This window comes from Drosophila arizonae, chromosome 4, assembly GCF_054131065.1.
Source record: "Drosophila arizonae isolate 15081-1271.41 chromosome 4, UAZ_ARI_1.0, whole genome shotgun sequence".
NCBI classification, from domain to species: domain Eukaryota; kingdom Metazoa; phylum Arthropoda; class Insecta; order Diptera; family Drosophilidae; genus Drosophila; species Drosophila arizonae.
The window spans coordinates 9904362-9929028 of record NC_142924.1 but is presented as its reverse complement, the minus strand read 5'-3'; the positions used below and the strand labels follow the sequence as shown (position 1 = coordinate 9929028).

At 39.3% G+C, this 24667-nt stretch overlaps 1 protein-coding gene across 1 annotated transcript in view; it reads right to left on the bottom strand.

Moving 5' to 3' along the window:
• The window catches only part of LOC149269096 (uncharacterized), a 167822-nt gene that overhangs the window by 102818 nt on the left and 40337 nt on the right, over nt 1-24667 (bottom strand). The window contains exons 3-5 of the mRNA XM_089467254.1: nt 23442-23789; nt 13222-13331; nt 3832-4323 (exon numbers count right to left, since the gene is read on the bottom strand). Coding sequence (XP_089323380.1) covers nt 4072-4323; nt 13222-13331; nt 23442-23472 — 393 coding nt within the window. The 5' untranslated portion in view covers nt 23473-23789 and the 3' untranslated portion in view covers nt 3832-4071. The remainder of the gene's footprint in view (nt 1-3831; nt 4324-13221; nt 13332-23441; nt 23790-24667) is intronic.

Genomic DNA, 24667 nt, shown 5'->3' with positions numbered 1-24667 from the left:
TATGCAATTAATTGCAATTGTCGCTGCCAGCGAGGCCGAGCAGCAGTTGTCGTAGGCGACATTTGTTTACCTTGCTGCAAGGGCGCGCCGTTGCACCACCAGCCGCAGCAGCATCATATTTTTTGCATATGAATATAATTAAATTGTTTAATTTTACAACAACAATAATGAGTGCCACAAAGAATGTCAGGCCACACACACACACACACACACACACACTCACACATATGAGCAATGCAATGCAATGCAGACAGGCGTTAAGCAAAATATTTTTGCATTGTCATTAAAAAACAACAAACGCACACACTGAGAGACAGAGAAACCGTAGCAGACTGTAAAAGGCTATGAAAAATAATGTCTGCCTACAGCTTGGCACGAGTTAACACAATTCTCTGCAATGGAAAGCATAAAGAGTAGATATAGATATAGATATATATTTGTAGATTTATGCAGATCGAGAGAGACTGAGAGAGAGAGAGAGAGAGAGAGAGAGAGAGAGATAGACATCAAGAGAGACAGCAATAGATAAGGAAGAGAGAGTGTAATAGATATATAAAGATATATAAAGATCAAAACTAATATGGATTTATGTAGGTAGAGAGAGTAAAAAAGAGAGTGAGAAGGAGAGACAGAGAGAGAGAGAATCCTGAACAGCAGAGATTCCATCAGCAATGAATTGAGTTTTATCTACTTTCAGATTTGTTATCAACGTAGAGAAGAAGCCTTTGTCAGAAAACAATTGTCTTAGCCAGTTAAGACTCATAGCTTAGGGTTTACATCCACAGTCCGACTCTTAGAAACAATTAATATCCTTAAATTACACATCGATTTGAATATACTCCAGCTAAAACTCTACATATAAGAAAATATTAAGCTATATTTGGTGCCTCATTAGCATCAAATAATTTGGTAATTACCGCCCAAAGGCTGCCACTAAATAAGTAATTCTTGTGTGAGCGCTAAGCCAACTAGCTTAACTGAAAGCGACTGCTACACATTTGGACATTTGGACAGTTGGACGTTGGGACTTGTTGCCCCGGTGGCCAACGTCACGTAAACCAATTGAAGCATAATTAAGCTTATTACCGAAAGCAGTTAATGTACGCTTTCCAAAAATCTGGACTTGATTTGCGGCTGGGCAAGGGCCAAAGTTCAGCATTAAGGTCACAGAAAAGTTGGCACGTGCAGACCGGAAGGAGAGGGAGGCTGAGATAGAGCTGAAGTAGAGTTGTACGGATGCATTCACTGGTCAGGCAGTCGGGCAGTCAGGCAGTCAGGCAGGCCTGCTGGCGACACTCTCGTTTTGGTATGCGCACGGAATTCCCAATTAGTTTTAATTTCAAGTCAACACCTTGCCGACGATTGCAGAAGTCCAGCAATGGCAGCGAGCGTAATTATCCTTGCATTCCGTTTTGTGGTCTGCTGCATCTCACTCTCTCTCACTGACTCTCTCCCTCTCTCTCTCTCTGTTTGACTCTTCGCTTACATCTCTCTCTCTCTCTCTCTCTCTCTCTCAGTTAAGCGAAAGTGTGCACTGAGTGCAGAGCGAAAGAGTAACTGGCTTAAAGCTTTAAGTGTGCTGCACTGCACGGCTGGACATGGGGCATTTACCTGTGCACACACGTGTGCAGCGACTACAAATCACGTGAACGTGGCAGGCCTGGACAGCGTCTTGTTTGGCATTTACGTGATGCACATTTAAACGCGCCCGTCCAACTTGCAACATGAATTATGCTTCCAGTTGAGAACTTTGCCTAAATTGGCAAGGCAAACTGCAAGGCAACCGTTACGTGCATTTCGCATTCCGCGAGCCTAAAAGTATGCAAAGCCAATGGCACACACTCACACACACACAGACAGTCGGCCAAAGCAACAGCAAAGGCTAAAGCCAACGCTGCCTTAGCCGAGTGGGTGCCGTAGAGCACGTGCTGAAAAAATTGATTGATGATTGAAGGCAATACAAAAAGCAACGTGTGCCGCACGCCACGCCACAGCCCATCGCCATATAAACCACTCACACTCTATCTCCCTCTCTCTCACTCTCTCTCATACTCTCTCTATCTCCCAGTCAATTGCTACACTGAACAAACAGTGGAACAGCTGACTTGAATTCGAAAGTCAACAGAGGGTTAACAGAGCGTGAATTGATGAGTCACCTAAAGGACACAGAGTCTTAACATAAAACTGTGATAGCAATTTCAATTTCCCCCTGAGCCAATATAGCATCTGAGCATTAGCTTCCTCTTCATTTAAATATTGCAGTTTTATAAAGAATATTTTAAGCAATTTCCCTCATCTCAAAAATTTCTACTTTTCACTTCCATTAGGTAATTTTAAAATCAGCTACAAATGTCTTTAGCTCCACTTTTGCTCAGTGTATCTTTATTTGCGCCCATCTCTTTCTCGCTCTCTCCGGGCCACCTGCCCACGTCAAACGCTGGGCAAACGGAAAATGGCAATTCAAAAACTCGGCAAAAGGCACAATTTCGCATATGTGCCGAACATTATGCCTATGCCACTGCCACTGCCTCTGCCTCTACCTCTGCTGCTGCCGCTGTGTTTGTCCTACTCCTTGCTCCTCCGCCAATTTCCGGGCACAAATATTCATGTGCAAAATGCCGTCCTCATCGAGGCAGCTCCGCTCTCTCTCTCTTTCTCTCTCTCTCTCTCTCTCTCAACAGCGACCGAATTTGCATAAATTTGGCATTTGAAAAGCTATTCAGCCTGATGGAAATGATGACGACGACGACGATGATGAAGAGCTAAACTCAACTTAACTGAGCTGAGCTGAGCTGGGTTGAACTAAGCGGAGCAAGTCCTCCCCCACCCCACCCCTCACTCATATGCAAACCCGTGTGTGTCTGCGCCTTTTGCGCTTGGGGCGCTTGTATAAAGCCATTAAATGTTTTCACCATAAAAATGCCAACTGCCCCACCAAGTGGGCGACCATAAGCGAAATATATGCGTTAAGCATAAAAGTGAATTATAATCGACAGTCGAGCCAAGATGAGACCAAGTCCACAGCTGCAGTTGGCCACCAAAAAAAAAAAGAGCTTCTAATGAGCAAAATGGATAAACGTATGAAGTAAAACGCTGAATGCGGAATTGGTATAATTTTAATAGGCCATTTTGAGGCATAATTAATAAGCATAATAGGCAACATTTATCAGTACTTGGATAAATGAGCCTAATCATTTTTATTATGATATATAATAGGCGGAAAATGGTTAGAGTCTAGGCTGAAGTCAGATTGTATGCATTATAGAATATAACAAGCTTTGATAGCCGAGAGGTGGACTTTAGTTTCTCAGAGGCTCTGAAATGCGAAAGCCAAAACTGAATGCAGAAAATATTTATTAAATCCGAACTCAAGCCGTATTCTTAGTACGAGTTAGCATTTTCAAATCGGAAACCTGAACGTAAAAGATGCTGAATTCAATTCTACAATAATAAATCTAAGATATATATATTTTAAACTATATACGTACAGATTGTAAATGTATATATATGTATATCTATCATATGTATTCATTTTCATTTCAAAGCCAATTAGGCATTTAAGAAATTTGCCCTCTAGTAATCTACTCAAATTTTTAGTCATTTTATAATCTGCTGCTCTTTTCTTGTTCCATTTTTCACCACAAAGATAGCCAAAAATAGAGCTGTATTATTATTATTCAAATTAGATGTTCGGTTCGAATAGCACCGAGCATTGTGCTGCCAAAACACGCCAACTGCACACACTCACACTTACAACTACATATAGACATACATACATATGTGTGCACATACGATCTTATATAGACCAAATACTATACAATGGCCACCTACCAATTTGTTTTGACTAATTTGCGTAGCGCACGGCAATGGCAATTGTTGCTGTTGCTGTTTTTGTTGCGATTGCTGCGCACTGGTTGTTCTTGTTGTTGTTGTTGATGTTGTTGATGTTGTTGTTGATGTTGTTGCTGCTGAGCTGTTAACCGGCACATTACTACTTATTGTTGTTGTTGGTGTTGCTGCTGCTGCTGTTGTTTCTGTTGTTGCTGCTTCGGTCGAGGCAATCAATTGCTGTTAGCAAATTGCATGCGTTTTACAAATTTCGCGCAAATTGCTGCGAGAAGTCGCCGAAGCGCTGATGAGGCCAAGGCCTGACGATAGCCGCAGCTCATGTTGTTGTTGCTGCTGCTGATGTTGCTGTTGCTGTTGTTGCTGTTGCTGTTGCAGGCGCGCATAGGGCCCGCAGTAGAGCTGACGCTGATGTTGCTGCTGCTGATGGCGCCAGCGCATGCGCCGCACGCTCAGGGCACCGCAAGGATACGCCACCTGCAATTAGACGGATAAACACTTTTGGAGAGACAGAAGAGAGAGAGAGAGAGAGAGAGAGGAAGAAAGAGAGACAGAGAGAGAGACAGGCAGAGAGAGGAGCACAACAACAACAGCGAGTGGAACTGCCACAAAGTTTTGTACAACATCAAATAGTAGGAAAAGAGTAAGGCAATAGTAAACGAAACAGAAATCAAAATCGAACAACAACACATCAAACAACATAAATCAGTATATAGAAGTATATATTTGTATAATATATGCTGTAGAAGTTACAGTTTAGTTTAGTTTAATTTAGTTTAGTTTAGTTTAGTAGTAGTAGTAGTAGTAGTAGTAGTAGAACAACATCAACAACATCAACAACATCAATTATAGAACAACATCAATATATGAAGTCAGTAACAACATCGATTTATATCATAGTTAAATTATTTATTATTATTTTGTCTGCCTATGTCTGTGTGGGTGTGTGTGAGTGTTTTCAATCAATCAATCTTACTTGATGTAAGACTGACCAAGAAGACATATGTATATGCACACAGCTGACAAGAGTTAGGCCTCACTTATGCACTAATAGAAATTGTTGAGCTGACTTGCTTTCAAGACTTAAAGACATACAAAAAAAAAAGACAACAAAGTGACGTACACAAAACACATTTCATACTTACCTTAACTCGTTTTATTGATTATAGAAATATGATATATAGTTTGAATAGTTATATACAATATATTCAGGTCAAAAAGTTGGTGTTTAATGCTTAGCATGCAAAGAACAGTTGAGGAGGTCAAGCAGTGAAACAGGCAACAGCAACAAAAATTATAAGAAATTCAATACATTTAATAAATATTCAATATATTCTACATAAATGAAAATAAATTTAAAGTCACGGCCAATTTCTTAGCCTAAGGCAGTAAATTACGGCGATTGTGGCATAAATATTGCTAGGCTTATTTATGACACACTTATCTTACACTCTCAAGATCTACATGATAAAAAGCCAGCTGCTATTTATTATATTTTCAAGTAAATTACTCAAATGCCAATGTCGCGTAATTTATGCGCTATAAAGAAGCGCCACGAAAAAATGGGCGAAAAAAAAAAATAAAGGCGACATCAAACATTTTCAATTACTCAAAATGGGTGGCACAATAATTGCAGGCAGCAGTATAGAGGTAAATGCGAGATGTGCTCGAAGAGAAGCACCAATTTCTGGTATTCATTTAATTCAGAAAGAATATCTATTATGCACTCTCCCATTCGAACTAATGTATCTTTCGTTACTCCCTTTTGTAGTTGCAGACAACTTCTTCTTTATCCCTTTAATCTAGGCACAACATCTATATATTCTAGGAGTCCTCAGTTTGGAGAAGGAAAACGAATCATGTTGCCCCAACTCCAAGCATCATTGCATTGTTTCTGGTCAAGAACTTGAGACAGTTTCTTTCTTCATTCGGAACATTCATGCTACTTTCCGAGCACACCTCGCATAAAATACATAATATATACACATATATTCACATACATCACTTTGAGTGCATTCGTTTCATATTTCGCATGTGTATATATATTTAAATTTATACAAATGCGCGCAAAGTGCCACCACAGCCAAAAGTGACAACAAACAGCTGCTCGTTCAAAGGCAAACTCGCATTTCCGCTCGCTGCGCACTAAAAATTGCGTTGAAAAAAACTGCGAAAAAAAAGAAACATGGAAATGGAAAAAGAAAAACATTTTTAAGCGGAAACTGAACGCAAATAATTCAAATTAAAATCGCGTTTGACCAGCACCAAATTGAACTAACGAAAAACACACAATAAATAATAACAATAAATAAAATTTAAAATAAATATTTTTCATGCATCCTGCTTATGAAGGCCTTTGCATATTGCATGGACCTGCTATATGCTATAGAGCATAATCACAAAGCGCAAAACGTTGATTCTTTGTGAGCGATAAGCATGAGCGAGTATTGATTCATGCTCGTTCGGGAAATCAAAAGAGTTCATTAGTTTTTGTGGTAGGTGATTTAGTAAAGAAAGATTTTTGGAGTTCCAAATTTATAGAGTTGGAAATTTTCACTGAATTGTGTATAAACTGTTATGCTATAGTTTATTATTTATAGTTTCTAAAGTTTCATTAGCCAAGTCCTCAAAAATTTGATTGCTTTGCTTAGCCAAGTCTTTCATGTGAATCATATTATATATATTTTATATATATTTCTGAATAAATGTGGAATCGTGAGCGAGTGTTGGTTAGTGAATTCTGCCTAGCAGCAAAGCTCATATTATATGTTTTTTATGCATTTAATAAATTCAGCTTTTTTATTACTATTATATTTTACAATTGTACTTGCAGGAGATATGACAAACTTGTCCTGCTGTATTTAATAATTTTTCTATAAATTATTTGGCTGGCACATCTGCTTTATGCACTGTTAAACATTTATAGAACGGGACTCATCTTGCACTTCATTTAATATTAACTAAAACTCGGCAGTAATATTTAAGAATTTGCTCTTTAAGTTGCAGGCAGCAGTAGCAACAGTTGCCACGCAGATAAAGTTGTTGCCGCTTTTGCTGGTGACAATTGCGTGATAAATATGCCACAAGCACCTTGGCAGCAGGCAGACATTTTTTTGAGGCGCACAGACGTACCAAGGATTTCGACATTTTTATTACAGTGTCGGGACTCACACTCTCCCTTTCTCCCTCGCACACTCTATCTGGCTCTGTCTGTCTGGCTGTCTGTTTGTGCTCAATAAAAGAGGAGTAGAAATGTCGCGCATTTTTCGGTAATGCAAAAGCGAGACTCGGGACATTCATGAGAAGCAATGTGGCAGCCTAATAAAATATATTTTTACACATGCGCTTGCATAAAATATGCTCTTTGTAGTCGAGCTGCGACCACATTTCATGGATTTGCCACACAAACTTGAAAAAAGGAAAAAAGAAAGAGCAACACTCTGTGAGTGAGCGAGAGGGAGAGCAATGGCAGACAATTTTTATGGCCCGTTGCGGTTTCAAATGCTGCAGGAGGAGCACAAAATTGAAGCAGGAGGCAGCAGCTACTCACATTAATCAAGCAGCGCCGTTTGCCTCATTACCAACTCTGTGTATATTTTTTTGTTAGCGTGTGTGTGTATAGATGTGTGTGTGTGTGTGTTAATCTTTGCGCTTTGGCATAATTTTTTGTGCATTCAGCTCGACTCTTTGACTTTTTATCTGCACGCTTTATGCTTAATTGCTCCGTTGCTACTGTTTTTTCTACGTTTGGCTGGCATTTTCATTTGAGTGCGCACTCAAGAGCTGGCACTTCTGAAATCGAACATAAGGTGGTTACCCAAGCTCTTTGCATACTGCATGTGTGTGCGTGTGCATGTGTGTGTGAAAAAAACTCACTTAGTCGTAATGCCCAGAGAGAGAGAGAGAGATAGAGAGGGAGAGAGAGAGGGGGAGAGTGAAAGGGAGAGATACGCAGAGAGACACATTCATTGTATGGGCATAGCTCGAATATTTGGTGTCTTTTTGTTGGTCTGGCCTGGAAAAAAGCCGCAAAGAGCAATTCGTTGGTCATAAATTTGCAAAGCGGATTTAATTGCAAGCGAACAACAGGCAGCAGGAGCCGGCAGCAGGAGCAGGCAGCAGGAGCAGCAGCTGGAGTAACTGCTATGTAAAGTGCAATCCCTTGTCCTTTGGCTGTGCGACATGGCAAGGCTCTAGCGGCAGCATATATAAAACTCATTAGAGCATTATGAGCCTAAGAAGAGTGTGCTGTATACATGCTTAAGCGAGCAGATTGCCAAGGCTTTAGCCTCTGCACAAACTCTTTAAACTCTTCAGCTAATTACAAATCTCTGACCGGCAGGCAACACCTTAAAGATCTAAAGATCTATCAACGCTCGTCTAACAAGCTGCCCTTTTTTTTTTGTTCTTTGTGGAAATGGCATCGCGTGCTGCTCATATGCTACCCACAGAAATCTCGGCCATCTTAATTAATTAACTGATTTGCAAAAATAATAATTAAACTGTCAGTCGCAACCAGCGTCAGCAGCTACACCCCACAGCTGTCACTGCGCAGCTGGTTGGCATTTTATTCTGCTGCTCCGTTCTTCTCCTTTCTTTCCCTTTTTTGTTGCACACTTCCGTTCTAAATGTTAAATTCCTCACGGTCAGAATGAGAAGACACGCCAAAAAGGGCTTTGGCCAGGCGCCAGGACGCCACCGACGCCTGCCTACGTCCTGGCGGTTCGGTTACAGGCCCCCAACACTTAATTAAAATGGCATCCGGCCGCGCCAGCAACAACAACAACGACAACTACATCAGCAGAAGCGGCCAACAAAACAGAAAAGACAAAAACAAAAACAACAGCAACAAAAAAAAAAACACAACCGATGCTGGAAATAAAAAATCCGTGGCATCCACATTCTCCGCTTCTACTATATCTCTTGGTCGGCGAGCCGGCCGTGTGAGTAAGCGAATTCATTTCCCGCTTTTGGCCGTTGATTGATATGCCAATGAAGCGGACCGAGTGCAGACACAGCACAGAAAGCCTCCGAGCCAAGCCTCCAAGTGCGAGGAAAAAATCTAGTTCGTTAGCTCTTATGCAAAGCGGACATTAGCAAACATTGTGGCAGACTCTCCGGCGCAAAATCAACAAATGCAGATCGCCCAGATAAATTGCCAAATTGATGCAGCCAAACTCCTACCAATCGACCAAATGACTGGCCAACAGCCCAGCGCCTGAGCAACGCCAGCTAAATCTTTAGACACTGCAGTGGAGCTTGTGCAAAATGTGAGAGATTAGGGAGTATACCCTAGGGTAGGGCATGAAAACTTTTGAGCTACGTAGCATAGCCTATAATTGAGCTTTAAATCTGATGGGATATTGAGTATACCCTGGCGTAAAGTGTGAAAGTTGACTAATGAAGTTAGAGGAAGCTGAATATATGCTCAAAGGAAGGAATTTTTGAGCAGAGAATGATTGTTGAAAAATCAACAACTGACCTATAACAGCCAAAAGCTTTTCTTTTCCCTACACAGTTTCCCCAATCAAACCCCTACATTGTATGTCATATATAAAGAAGAATTCTTTATCGATTCTCTATCTTTTATCCAATATTTCAGGCATTAATACTTTAATATTCTTTTATCAGGCTATTCAAACTTAATTTACACACATCTAACTCAATTAGTAGAGCATTTTTTGGTCGTTAGCATGCATCAATTACAGGCTCTAACTGCTTCTGCCTGTGCGGCTTGATTAATTGCAGACAGCGGTTAAATTTTTTCTGCTGATTTCGGCAGTATTTTCTACAGATTTGTCCGCCACGCTCAGTACGCTTCTGCCTCTTCTTCTTTTTTTTTTTTTTTTTGTCACTGTGTGTTTACATGGCCACGTAAGCAAAAATATTTTACAGCTGGCCAGCTAACCTCTGGCAGCAGCAGCTCCACTCCTGCAACCCAAGTGCTACACAAAAGATACATTTGCGGCTCGAGTGCGCGTCGTGTCTTTATTGCAGAGAATTAGCAGAGCCCGTGGCCATTAATCAATGGCTGCAGCTGCCTGTGGGGCAGCTCTTAAAGTATGCGCTTTATTATTTACTGCATATATGCACTCTGCTGCTACTGCCTCGTCTCTCTCTCTCTCTCTCTCTCTGTCTCTCTGTCTCACTCTATCTCTCTCTCTCTCTCGGTGTCTCTCGCTTTCTCTGTATTTTTTATTCGATTCGGTGGTTTTGCTATGCCGCTTGCTGTTTTCCGCTAGCATTTCTTCGCAGACACTTCCTGGGCCGCCGTCGACTGGCTGCCTGGCTGCCTCGGCTGTTCGGCTGCCTCCAGTGCACTGCTGGCATGTGTGCAAAGTTACTGCCCACATCCTGTGCACTCAGCTCGAGTTGGAGTGCTGCAGCAGATATTTTTCATTTTCGAAAAAATTTCCGTTATGATTTCCTTGCATTGCATTTAGCCATTGCACAAGTTTTCCGCCCACCCACACACACACACACGCATACATACAGAGAACTGTTTGACTTTTTAAATAGAAATTTGAATACGACAAAGCAGCGTATAAGATTCAGATAAAGCCAGCCTGCTATCCTGCCAGCCCGGCTGCCAATTGCCAGAGTTGTCAGAGTCCGAGGATTTCCCTATTATTTTCTGCTCCTTCTCTCTTCCCTATATATATATATATATGTATATGTAGTTTTGGCGTCTTGACTTTTCATTTTTATGCTAAACTGTTTCCTTTTGCGGACAAGCGCATTTCATTTGCACAAACTTTGCCCAAGTATGTTGAAGCGGAAACGGAAGTTATATACTCCACTGATAAGTGCAAGTCTGGCAGATCAAAACGAAACGAACGAATTACATGCACTCCACTCAACTCAACTCGAGTCTCTCTCTCTCTCTCTCTCTCTCTCTCTCTCTCTCTCTCTCTCTTTCTAGTGTGAGTTAATTAAAAATTGTCCCAATGAATGAGCTATTACATTACACAATTGATTATGCTCAAGTGCTCTTGCATTCGCTGCCTGCCACTCCCCAGCACTTCAACTGCTCAGCTCACTCTACGCTCACAATATTAAAATAACAAAGAGCGCACTTGGGTCAGATGAAAAGGGAAAAAAAAAAGAATGGAGGGAAAAAAGAGCACTGCAAGCAGCACTTTTACTTTGCTTGCTTGTTGTCTCTCTAAGAAAATTTTAATAAGTATCACAATAACAACAGAGACAACAAACAACAGCAACAGCAACAACAACAATGCTAAAGAGTTGCCAGCAAAGTTGTTGCACAACTGCCGCCGCACAAGTGGCACACAAAACAAAGTTTTGAATGAGGTAGGCAAGTCTTGCAGCTTGTGCTCTGCCCACACGCCACACTTCCTTCGCACGCAGAGAAAATGTAATAAATTTCTATACAAAACGACCACAAAATCGTTGTAGACAAAGAAAATATGAAAACAAGAGCAAAAGTAATTCAAGCCAAAAATGCTAGGCTGCGGCTATCTATCCATTTATCTTTGTTTGGCAGCAGGAGTCGGCTGGCAAGTGCTGGGGTGAGCTGAGAAGACTTTCGATTTTTTTCTCCTTTTTACTTACATTGAAACATTTTTGCATATTCAATAAACTTATTTCTTGTTGTCGTCTGCCGCTGCAGTTGCTGCAAATGTTTTATGTTTGCTTTTTAATATTTTATGCAAAATTTCATTTCGTTTTATGAATTTTCGACAATTTATGCAGGTAGATTTACGAGTGGAGAGCAAAAGAGAAACGAAGCTTTAATTTACATACATATAAGCAAATACATATAGTGTATATATGTATCCATCAATTCAATTTTATATTTAGTTTTATTTGATAATAAGTTAAATGCGAAATTGAATAGAATTCTGGCTTAATTGTAAAAGTTGTGTGAGACCTTTAGCTTTCATCTAAAGTCGATTTCAAGTCAAACATATTTAATTGAGTCTATTTATAAAATATATATATCGAAGCTGAATTCTTGGCCAGGCACATGTTGGCAGCCTGCGGCTAAAACGTGTTTTGTTTATTTTGCTTTGGCCAACGAGCCATTACACACAATTTCCATTAAAGACTTGTTTTCGGCTAATACATTTTAAATTTGTATATTTCAATTCATTTTTTTGGTGTCCTCTGTCCTCTGTCCTCTGTGACCTGTGGCCTTTGGCCACATTCAAATGGAAAACCAAAAACATACGTTAGTTTAACGTGTTTACACATTCTCTCTGCCACTGCCGTTGCATTCTCTGCAGGTGTTTTATTTATTGACTGTGAAAATTGTTATAAATATTCAAATATTTAATTTACCATTGCCAGCATTGCCACGCCCATGCACGCCCACTGCTAATTGCCAAAATCAACACAATTAGTGAGCGATAAATGGAGCGAGCTATACAAACATATTTTTACTAAAAATAATTAATCACAATTGCAACTAAATGCAACAACAACAACAACAACAGCAACAATCTAAACAATCAATTGTTTTAAAGTAAAAACTTGTGCAGAAAATCACAATTGCAACTGAAATAATTAGACACAAAATGCACAGGCAAAAATTGAAATAGTTGAACAAAAAAAAAGTTTATGGAAACTTTGGATAGACGAATATTTGATGCTCTGTTGGCAAACCAAATGGAAGTTAAAGTATTTGTGAGTTAAGAAACTACTGAAGGTAGAACTAAATCTGGATCTAGGCAAGAAAGGTACATTAACTATTATTGGGAACATATTCTCCTTGAGATACATTTTCAATTCTGACTTTCTCCTCGAACTTGGCCTCAACTAAGCTATCTACCGCCTAAGGCATAAATTATTAGAGAGTATTTCTTATGATTTGGTATATAGCAAAGTATGAAATATTCGTCAAATGTATAAAATATTTTTCAAGGAATTTACAGCATATAAATACTAAATATTATGGTATATACCAAAATGTTACATACTGCATAGAACTCCTATCAGAAGCTAAGCTAACAATTATGCCATAAAATAAACAGAATTAGCATGCTCAGAGAGTGAGAGGGAGAAGGAGACAGGGATAGACAGAGAGAGAGACAGAGAGTTTCCATGTACACTCTCACTCCCCTAACACCTAATTGTGCGTAGAAAAAGAATATAAATAATAAAAGTTTTGCGCATAGCTAATTTGTGGAGCTTAGTTTATTTGGTGGTTGTTTTAACTTTTGATTTATGGCCATTACACGTATGCAAATTAGGTTAACAAATAAAAATGTTTGCATTTCAGATCAACTTTAACATCATACATATATATGAAAATAATTCTATAGCATACTTTTGTGGGTTATGGGATTAGAGAGGGGGCTAAAGAGTTCGTGTGTCTACAGTGTCTACTAATTAGATGTACAGCTTTTGACTTACCCCTGTTATAGACTGTTTGTCATTGTAAAGCGCCGCCTGTGCCCCAGATGTTGGCGAATTGGCAGCCGTGTTTGTGCTGTCCGGACTGAAGTAGGTCAGAAAGGCGCAACCTGAAAAAATTGCAATGCACAGAAATTTCATTTAAATTAATTAGCCATGGCTATAGAGAACTGAACTTAAAGAAAAAAATATAAATATTAAATAAACTTTTTTAAATATAAATCAGCCAGACATATTTCCTTTTTTTCGGTTTATTTACTTAAAGCTCTCGAATCACTCTTTGCTAGTCTTTTAAACCTTTATCTCTTTGCGCCTAACTATTTTCGTGTTTAGCTTGGAAAACATTTCGTTTTGTCGCTCAATTAAGACTTTAGTGTGGTGCGAGCCCTGCTGCCCCCACCCTGCCAGCGCTGCTGAGCCACAATTGCGCATAATTTTGTGGTGCTTTGCGTGTTGAGCGCGTCAACGTGTTTAGCGCCGTTTTGTGGCCATTTCATAAATCCGTGTAATTTCTTTGACATTATTCAGTATTTTTTTCTTTATATTTATTTAATGTATGTACATATACATATATATAACAAGTAAGAACGTTGCAGTCGGGCGTTACCGACTGCGGAATACTCATTCACATCCCATCAACAATTTAGTAGTTAAGTTTCGTTCTAATACTGTAGAATATACAGGTTTTTCCGATTTGCCACGCCCCAACTGGGCGTAGACACCTCATTTTTGGTCAGTTTTTAGAAAGAGATAACGTTACCCTAACTGCAAAGTTTGAATGCTTACCCTAAAAAAATGTGAAAATTACAGGGTATTTTTCGATATGCCACGCCCCCAAAGAGGCGTAAAAATTATTTTTGGGGAATCGATAGAGGAGGCTACCAGTAACTCAACTATCCAAATTTTAAGCTTCTAGCTATTATACTTTAGGAGATATAAACTTTTGCGGTTTGCCACGCCCCCTGTGGGCGGACATATATCCGACAAAACTTTTTGGTCTTGGGTGATCAGTCCGAGTATATATACAAAATTTGAGGTCTCTGCCATCAATAGTGTCCAAAATATAGGAGAATTTAAAAAATCACTATATCTTCAGGTCAGATTTGCCACGCCCCCAACGGGCGTAGACTTATAATTTATCTTCAGACTTTATAGAATCATACCATTAGCTGACGTGCAAAATTTCAGCATTCTAGGTTTACAACTTTAGGAGATACAGTTTTATCCGATTTGCCACGCCCCCAATGGGCGTAGATATATCCGCCATAGCTCGTGATCTTGGGTGGTCAACGCGGACCTACATACCAAGTTTCAGCTTTCTAGCTCTTCAACAAACATGATTTCTGGTATATCGGAAAATGCATTTTCCGATTTGCCACGCCCCTAGTGGGCGGATCGGGAAAATTTTAACACTTTATAAATCGGAGATATACACGAGTATGTGTTCCAAATTTCAAGTCTCTAGCTTCAATAGCGCCGAAATAGATTGCGTTCATACGGACAGACGGACAGACGGACGGACGGACAGACGGACAGACGGACAGACGGACGGACAGCAAGACGGACATTGCACAAAACCAATATACTGATTCACTTTCGTGAATGAGTATAAAAACAGCAGTGAGCCCACAGGTGTTGCATGAAAGCAGTTTTTGTTGGCAATAATAGTAGAAGTGCTTAGAGTTATTCAAAGAAATTCTCGTATTATCTTACAATAATAAGTTGTGTTTGTATGAGTAAATATGAGATACATTGGATTCATATGAAGTAATATTAGTAGAGTCATATTTTTAGTGAATTTCAATACTATGAGGCAATCAATTTTTCTATTAGCAAACTTATTGAATTAAATATTTATCAAGAGGAACAAATGAATGAAAGTAGAACTGAACAGATTGTCTGTACGATACCTTCAAGAACATCCATTATATATTCCCAGAACTATTCTACTACTCTATTTATGCTGTAAAGCTAAACCTTTTCCAAGAAAAATAAGCCTTATGCATGCATTTGCTTCTCTTGATCACTAACAACAAATTCATACAACATGTTAATTTCTGTCTCTCTCTATCTCTCCCGTTCCCCCTCCAATTATTTACCTGCTAAGCGTCGCCTCTATCCAATGTAGATAGAGCGTCAGTTAAGCAGCACTTGTCAGGCAACAACATTAACAGCTACAACAACAACAGCAACTACTACTTTCATAGCAACTATGATATGTGGTTCTAAACGTCACACAGCATGGATACTCACACCACCAAAAACCCAATGCCTTCACTACACTACACTACACTACACTCTCTCAGTGTCTGCTGTCTGCTGTCTCTGCTGTCGTCGCTTCTGTGTGTGTGTGCCTGTGGTGTGGCCTGTCCTCAGTAGTGTTAACCAGCTAACCACAGCAACAACAGCAACAGCTACAACAACAACAACAACAATTATATTTAATTTTTAGGCAAACTCTCGCACGTTTCTGGCTCGCCTCTAGTTGAACAAAACGGTTGGTTGGCATTGCCTTTTGTCTGGCCGCGCCTCATGCAACACGTCAAAAGTTGAACGACAGGCGGCAACAAAAGCTGCCAACGAACCGGCGACGCAACGTCAAATGCTGCTGCCACTGCTGCCGCCGCTGCCGCCTCTGCTGCTGCTGCCAACAAGCAAAAACGTCTAAAAACATAAAAATTGTCGGCACATTGTTGAAATGCCAGGAAATTATATGCCAGCCAGGGGTCAGCCATACAGGCTCGTTCTATAACCAAACACACGGCAGCTGCCAGTAATTAAAATGACTAAAACATAGCAAAAGCAGCAACAGCAACAGCAGCAGCAGCAACGACATATCAACAACAACAATAACAACAACGAGGCCAGGCCTAATGAGTTTATTAATTAAAAATCACTCATATATATATATGTGTGTGTATGTGTGTGAGCGGCCGTATGCATGTGTGCGGGTGTGTGGTCGTTGTCAGAGCACGCTCTGCTCAAAGCTCACTAATTGCAGTCAGGTCCGGGACAAGAAATTTGCCACAAAATATATTCTAAACACGACACCTACAAAAACAAAAAATATATGCAAAAAAAAATATAAAATAAAATAAAGAACAAGCTAAATTGAAACATAAAATAGCAAAACAAGGAGAGTAGCCAAATATGTAGGATTCCAAAATAGCATATATAATATATTTTTTTAAATATTAGCATAAATAAAAAAATATTTAAAAAAGAATAAAAATTCTTAATGAATAATTAGATTTCAAAAGAGAATATTCGAGTACCAGAAAAATGACAAAATGCTCTGAATAAAAACATAATTACTAAATAGGATTAAAAGTGATATATATTATATTTTTAGTCAAACAAAAAAATGAAAAATATAATTACACTCATAAGTATTAGCTTTATTCATATCTTAATCAGATTAAATATCATATATGAGCGTAAAGCTAAAATAAAATAAATAAGAGGATGAGAAAATGAGAGAGAGAGAGAGGAAGATAAATACTGAGAGAGAAAGAAGAAGAGAAGAAGAGAGTAAAAGTATATAAGAAAGCAGAAGAAGAGAAGATATCCAAGGCTGTTGCTATAAAATTCTTAGAGCTTTCGTTTGAGTTCCATAAGTCAATATGGCAATCGAACATCGTTTGAAGACTATATAAGCAGACCTAAGATCCTAATCCTAACTAATCTAAGTTTTTCAATTTAGCAGAATCTCTCTCTCAACTAGATTTAGGCGCACCTTTGCACAGAGTATCATAATTGCCAGCCAAGCTTGCCGCTACATACATATGTGTCTGCCATTTACAAAATAGAAATATACAAAAGAGAAGGAACGAGAAAGAGAGAAAATGTTAGTCGAAACGCTTGTCAACTCCTTCGTCGCGCAATGCTCAATGACAGGCAGCAAAGCTGCTAATGACTTTTAAAATACAATTTTTATAACGTGCCAGTCTCGTCTCGGTACGCTTGCCCTCGGACTCCATTGTTGTACGTTGCTTTGTTTTCATCACAAACACACACACAGGCACACACACACGCATATACACTCGCTCACACTCACTCCACTGGCACATTTGGCGACAATTTGCAACATGTGCGTCGTTGCGAGAACTAGCTAGCGCCAAAGCCCTGGCAGCCAAGTGCTTCTGGTCTTTAGTTGAAGTCCTCCACTTTTGGTTCTGTGCCGTTGAGTGGCCTTCAAATTGGCATCGTTTAAATGGAGCGACCCGTTACGCCGGTTAGTTGGCCATGGGAGCGGCAACTGCTGTTAGCTGCCTGGTCAAAGCAATTAGTTACGCATACGCCGCGCTTAACCCGCTTCACAATGCCAACTGAAACGAATGGACACAAACACACACACACACACACGTACACACTCATACATTTTTGTTGAAAAGGGGCCAACAAAACAAATTAACAAAATGACTGAAACTTTTAACTAAACTAAACGTAACAAATGCGACTAATTGCACGTTCCGAATTGTCAATTGTCATCCAGCTCAAAGAATAAAACCCATTTGACAGAGGTGTATTTTGAATAAACGTTATAAAAATAGCAATTAAAAGCACTTATTTTATGCTGAAGAGACAGACTTCAATTGGTTTCACTGAAAATCGAACTAACTGAAAATCTAAATGAAAGAGACAAAATTTTATATATTTATATTATAAGATTATAAAGTTTTCTAAAGCTTCAAGTCATTTATCTGAGTCATCTCTAAGACCTCTAATAATGTAACTCCATTTTTCTTATAAGAACTTAAGGGAAATACCTATGCAATAATTCTTAAATAAAAGAAACTGCTGTAGCTCATGAATATACCTTAACTTTATCCTCTTTCAGCTACTCAGGTTGACATATGTACAATTCAAATTCAAATTCCTCCGCCATCTACTCAGATTAGCAAATACAATTTTCCACTTCTTCACCTCAATATGCCATAAATTCCCCCCACTTGCTCCACTTTGCCTAGACATTTCATATTTCATTTGGTTATTGCGGCCTTCATTTGGGTTTTCATGATTCTTAAGCACATGAAATTTTTGACATTTGCTGTGGCAACTATCAAAGCCAACCTCAATTCTTGGCTGCCTTGCATTCGTGACTCTGCCCCCCTTTGCCATCCTCCCTCTCCGCACAGCTGTCGACGTCGACAAGGCCATACCACCAATTTTAATTGCAACTCATCAAAGCACTCGGCGCTCACTGCTCGCTGTTCGCTGTTCGGTGCTCGGTGAAGAGGGCTTGAGAGAACTTTTGGCTACCACAAAAGTGAGACCTTTAATTCGCTGCTCTGTGGCTCGTTGTTTAGTTGGGTGGTTGGATGACTGTGGGGGCGGGGGCGGCGGTGGTGGCGGCTCTTCTAAGTTAATTTTTTATGCATGCACTGAATTTGAATGACTTTGACAGCAAAGTACACAAGTGCCCCGTCTCGCTGTTTCAATTGGAGAAGCGGCAAGCAGTCGCTGCTGCTGCTGCTCTGCTTGTTGTTGTTGTTGTTGTATTTTTCTTTTTTTCGTCTTTCACTTTTGCCTACTTACATTTGCCATTGCGCTTGGCGAAATGTTTTGCAACTTTTAATAAAATAAACTTATTTGCACAATATAAATACATACATAAAACATGCGGCGCCGTCGTCCTGCCAAGCTCTTTGATATTTCAATTTTTCAATTTTTGTTTTACGTTTCGCACAAAAACTTATGCTAATTAAATTCCTCAAGTCGCTTGGTATTTTTCGCAAACAGACCGAGAGAGAGAGAGAGAGAGATAGAGAAAGAGAGAGTCGATTCCCTTTTATTTTTGTTGCTAACCACAGCAAACCATCAAGCTTTGAGTGGTTCGCTCTGGCGGTGCGTGTTTGTCCCCGTTTGAGGGTCGCGTTTTATAGCTGCGGTCAGTGTGGCCAAAGTGATTCATTAACGGGTTCGTTCATGTTAATATGCTTGCTAAATGTCAGTTTTTGGTCAGCCACAAAGCGCTACGAATGGCTGCTGCTTTGTTTGCTTGATGTGAAAGTGAAAGTGAAAAGTTTGCCAAAAAGGCACCGCGGGACCACAGTTCGTATACGTTATTTATGGCACATGCAAACACTGTGAAGTGGAATGCAAAAAAAAAACAACGTGTAAGTGAAAAACATCAACTTAATATGATTTATTCAAATGCTCTAATGTGATTGACATTGGCAGACGCGACGCTTGGCTTGAGCTTAACTCGGTTAGGCTCACGAACTGAGACCTGGAAATTGAAAGTGTCAGCAGGAAGCTGCTGAGAAAAAGTAGCTCGACACAGCTCACTGAAACATTCAATCAGCATGTAAGACATTATTCATAAGATACGGTGTCAGCATTCTTATTATATATACTTTTAGACTCTGGAAACTACTTTAGCTTCCCTTTGAGCTGTTTTCCAATTAACTTTGCCCTTTATACACACACATGCCGTTCTGCTCAACTTTCATAGCTAAGTCGCTTCCCTAATCCCCACATTAACTCACTGTAAAAGATGCCCTCAAAAAACAGGTAATAAAACTTTAGCAAACTCAATTTCCCTCAACGGCTTTAGATATTGATCTAAAGCAGTAACTACTTCAACTCTAAGCCGCCTTAAGATACTGCAAAAAAGTAAGCCCCGACAGCAAATTAACTTTTACACATGTAAAATCTACGGGCCAACTGTGATAAGAGCGCCAGCGGATACTCTATTCTACAGCTGCTCTTAATACGAAACAGCAGAACTTAACTCTACTTTATGCCACACTTAATGTAAACTAGTAAAACTTAAGAGGCCATCAGAAAACACCTTATTCTTACACTTTACACTGAAACAATTAATCCCTGTGCCTTTAATTGTTAACAAACGCAATTGATGTTTCAGAAATATATATATATATTATGTATATATACGTGAAACAGAACCTAAATAAATTATAAAGTAGTTAAGATTAAATGCTCCAGCTGCAGAGAGCACAATAAAAAGCAACTAAAACGAAAACTGAAAAGCCATTAAGCATAACAATTTCCGGAGGGGTGAAAAAATATATAAAAATAAAGCAAGCAGGAGCCCAGCCATCGGCTGTAACTGACTGCACAATACTACCTCATAATGTCTTGTTTATGATAAACATGAGCTATTCTTTTTTGATGTATTTTAATAAATCAACTACATCATTTTCTCAGTTGCGTAGAGGTTTATAACTATATCAATTCTTGATTTGCCAGACACTGAAAAGGAATAATCTAAGCCATTTTCTAATACTTTTTAAGACGAAGCTTTACTTTCTTCAAGGCGTACAGACAGCCGCCCCTCTCACACGAACAACATTTCACAGCGCTAATATACCCCTTTTCACCCCATGAGCGAGCATAAAAACAGGCAACTGGGAAATGGGAGCTGGTAGCTCTTAGCTGGTAGCTCTTAGCTGGTTGCTCTTAGCTGGTAGCTGTTGCCTGATTGCTGCTGGTTGCTGCCGGCTGCCGGCTGGCTGCTGGCTTTTCTTGCTGGTAACTGGAGAGGTGTGCAACAAGCGAAGCTGCACTTAAGACGTTTAACAAAAGGTAAAGTCAGATCAAAGGAGAGAAATGCCCAGCCAGGCCAAGTGAACAGAGTATCTGCTGTGTTAGTGTGTGTGTGTGTGTGTGTGTTGGCTGCCAATAAACAATAAAAGTTAAGCACCTCTTGTGAGTCGAGCTCGTTGCTGGCATTGTGTGAGCTTTAAACACATAATAACTTAATGAATAACTTATGTAACCCATAATACCTGGCAAATTACGTGAGGCCTCGGCCTGAGCGACTGCGGCAGCGTCAGCAGCAGCGGCAGCGGCACCGACTGCGGGCTGCGGGCTGTCAATTATTTAACTAGACGCCTGCGGCATATTAGATAATACGAGCCCCGTGCATAATTCATAGTTGACTAATAAGGCGGCATTTAGATGCCGGCGCGCTGCATGCGGCATGCGGCATGTGGCATGTGGCACCCCATAGAGCTGCGAGAGCGCGCGCGGCGCACCGTCATATACCCAAAAATTTATTTTCCAGTTTGGTTCGTTCTTTTTTTTTTTCCTTTTCTGCACGACTCGTGCTTTGTTTGAGTGCCACTTTAAAAGTTGAGTGGCACGCCCCACAATTGCCTGCGAGTTGCTGCCTTTTTTTGGGAGGTGGTTTGGCTACTTTGCTCCTTGCCAGCGTGTCTGTGGTTTGGCTACGACTTTTCGACTATGCCAGGCCTTCTTTTCAATACACTAGCTGCGGGTAATTGAGCTGCGTTAAGTGGTTTGTTATCAAAAACAATAATTCGGCAAGAAATAATAAATTAATGACACTTGAAATAGATTTATTCATACTATATCATTCCAGTACAAAAATACATTTAAAATACTTTCATGGAATAATTCGATTTTGAATTAATTGAATTTTTTTCTTATTATTTAAAGAAAACTATACATTTGGTTCCATTTATGAAATTAAATCATCTCATAAATATATATTCAAAAATATATTATTCATGATGGCAAATAATACTTTAAAGCAAACTACATAAATAAATTACTATTCATAATTGATATTTTATTTTATTTAAATTATTTATCTCATTTCATTTATTTTTTATGTATTTAATTATTGTTTTTTATTTCATTTACTTATTTAATTTCTTATACAATTTGTATTTTTTTTTTTTCTATTTTAATTTTATTTTTTTTATTTATTTTTTATTTTATTTATTTATTTATTTTTTTCATATAAACTTTTTTTGCCTTGACAGCGTATTAAAGTCTTCGCCTATCAGCGGTTTGCTCTCTCTTTTTTTTTTTCTTTTTTGCATGTAATAAAGCAAAGTTCAGCGGCCATTATCAGCGAGCACAATCGAGCCAGACAAACCGGACGTATAGACAGCACTAGACACACACACATAGACACATACAATACACCAATACACAGACAATTGCATTGGCAGAAGCGCCAAAAAGTATGCTTTTACTTTTGCAGACTGTGAATGGCCATCGTTGTTGTTGTTGTTGTTGTTGTTGTTGTTGCTGCTGCTTCTGCTGCTGTCTCTCTGGCTGTTGTTATTGTTACAGCTACTGTTGTTGTTGTTGTCGACTATTTTGGCAACCGTTTTTCGTGTTTGTGCGCCGTTTTCTGTTTCGCTTATATTATTGTTGTACTTTGTTGTTTGGCAGCTTATGAAATATTCAATTGAATTTAATGTACACGACCGACTGACTGACTAAGCCGGGTTCACGGCTAAGTGCAAAGAGTTCAAGCCTGTCTGGCTTGTCACTCGTGGCGCTGCTTTGAGTTGCTTCCACTGCGGCACAATGAATCGGCTCACAAAGGAGTTGAAATGGGAGTTAACCTAATTGAACTTTAATATGTTTCTAACAGAAGAAAGACGATATATAAATTCTATATTCTACTTATCACTCTACTTCAGAGTATGTCTACTTACACTTGGAATATTCATGTATTTTTGTATATAATTCAGCCCGTTGCTCCTACTATTCAAAATATAAATGATTTATAATCTAGGCACCAGCTAGTCAACCTTTCTGAACATACCTCCACAACTCATCCTTTATTGCTTGCCTGCATTAATAATCACATATCTGGCCTTTGATCAATTTGCAAATACCTTTTAGGTACAGCAGCCGATGCATCTGTGTTATGTCTTTGTAGACAAAGTCTCACAAGACACAGAGCAGGCCGTCTGGCTTATTTTATTTCTATTTTTTTTTTTTTTTTTTTTTTTTAATCATAACATAATGGCACAGCATTAGAGTTAATGGATTGCAAGTGTTGCCAGGCTGTGTTCGCTTTTTTAGCTTGCAAAACGGCAAAACTCGTCGGCTTCCGTCCGTTTCGAGACCTCCACTCTCCCGGTTCCTTGGCTACCGTGCTCTGGTTTGGGCTCTGACTCTGGCTGGCGCGTCCCATATGAGCAGCTGGCTCCCAAAGCACATTGCTTAATGGCGCTAGTTGCCTTTTAAGTGTAATTGCCGTGTCCCAAGTGTTTGTAATGTGTACAAATTTCTACAATTTTTCCTGCCAGCCAGCCAAAGAACACAACCAGACATACGTACCATATACCCCTTGCCACTCGAATCATGGCCGGCTGTGCTTTTAAAATTATTACTATATTTGCAAGCATGGCTTTAAGCTTAAAGATTGCCCCCGAAAAAAAAGACAAAAATGAACGAAAGGAAATAAATTCTTTAGTTATACTCACTGGCAATGTGCTCGTTGTGGAAGGCCAACATGTTTGGTTCGAAGGACTTTTTAACAGCTTTTCCCAATGCGAATCGTATTTGTATATTTGTTTATTTGTTTTAATGTCGTTTTTATGGGGCTTACGTCGCTCTAGACCAGCTGCTACATCCGCTGCCCAATCGCCACTCGCCACACACCCACGCACACACACACACTCACGCAGAGTCCGTTTGCTTTTATTATTGCAACCAACTACTGCGCTGACAGTCGGAATCGCGCGTTTTGCGGCTGTGGCGAATTTTAAACTTTGATTCTCGATATAATCACACTCGTGCTTAAAGCCGCAACAATTTGTTCCCGCAAACGCCTGCAAAGAGATTAAGCAGAGAGAGAGTGAGATTGAGAGGGAGAGAAAGAGAAAGAGAGAGCGAGAGAGTATTATTATTTATGGTTAATGCAGCGTAAAGCAAAGTCTGTGCAATCGCTTTCGGGTATTAAGAGACAGACAATGGCCTGTCTTATATTGTTTGTATAATCTTTTGAACGATATCAACTAAAAAATCGTATGGAAAATATTATCAAAAGTAAAATTTACTCAAATGGATTGCTTAAACGGAATAATTTAAATTTTATTTTAATATTATTAATAATATTGATGCTAAACAACAAGCGAAACCTTCTTCAAGTTTACAGATTTAAATAATCATAATATTTGGTTTGCTAATATTAATTTTAATCATTTTTTTTTTAATTTTAACTTATCAAAATTTCATATAATTATTGTAAATATTTACTCAACAATTCACCTTAAGTATACGCCTTTCATAGCACTTCAAATCTTTATCATTTTCATTTCACATTAAAGTCTTTGCTTTAATACAATAAAAACAAATTTGTTATATATAAATTATATCATTGTTTACGAAAGCCACTTAGGCCACAGATTTATTACATATAGCTCCGTTATCCTATATAGCCTATATATATATACATTTTTTGTTGGGCTCCAACATAAATTGCAATGCCTTCAATGGAGATGATTTACAGTGCCAAGGAGATGCTATGCTTGCAAAAAGTTAAGACCATTATTTAGGCACAAAAACACTGGTAAAATAGTAAACAAAATCTACAACAAATTGCATTGTCCACGGCGCACACAGTATGGGTCGACTTTAGCAGGCAGCGGGAGGTGGGCAGCAGGAGGCGGGCAGCAGGCAGCAAGCGGCAAGCGGCTCAGCGAAGCGC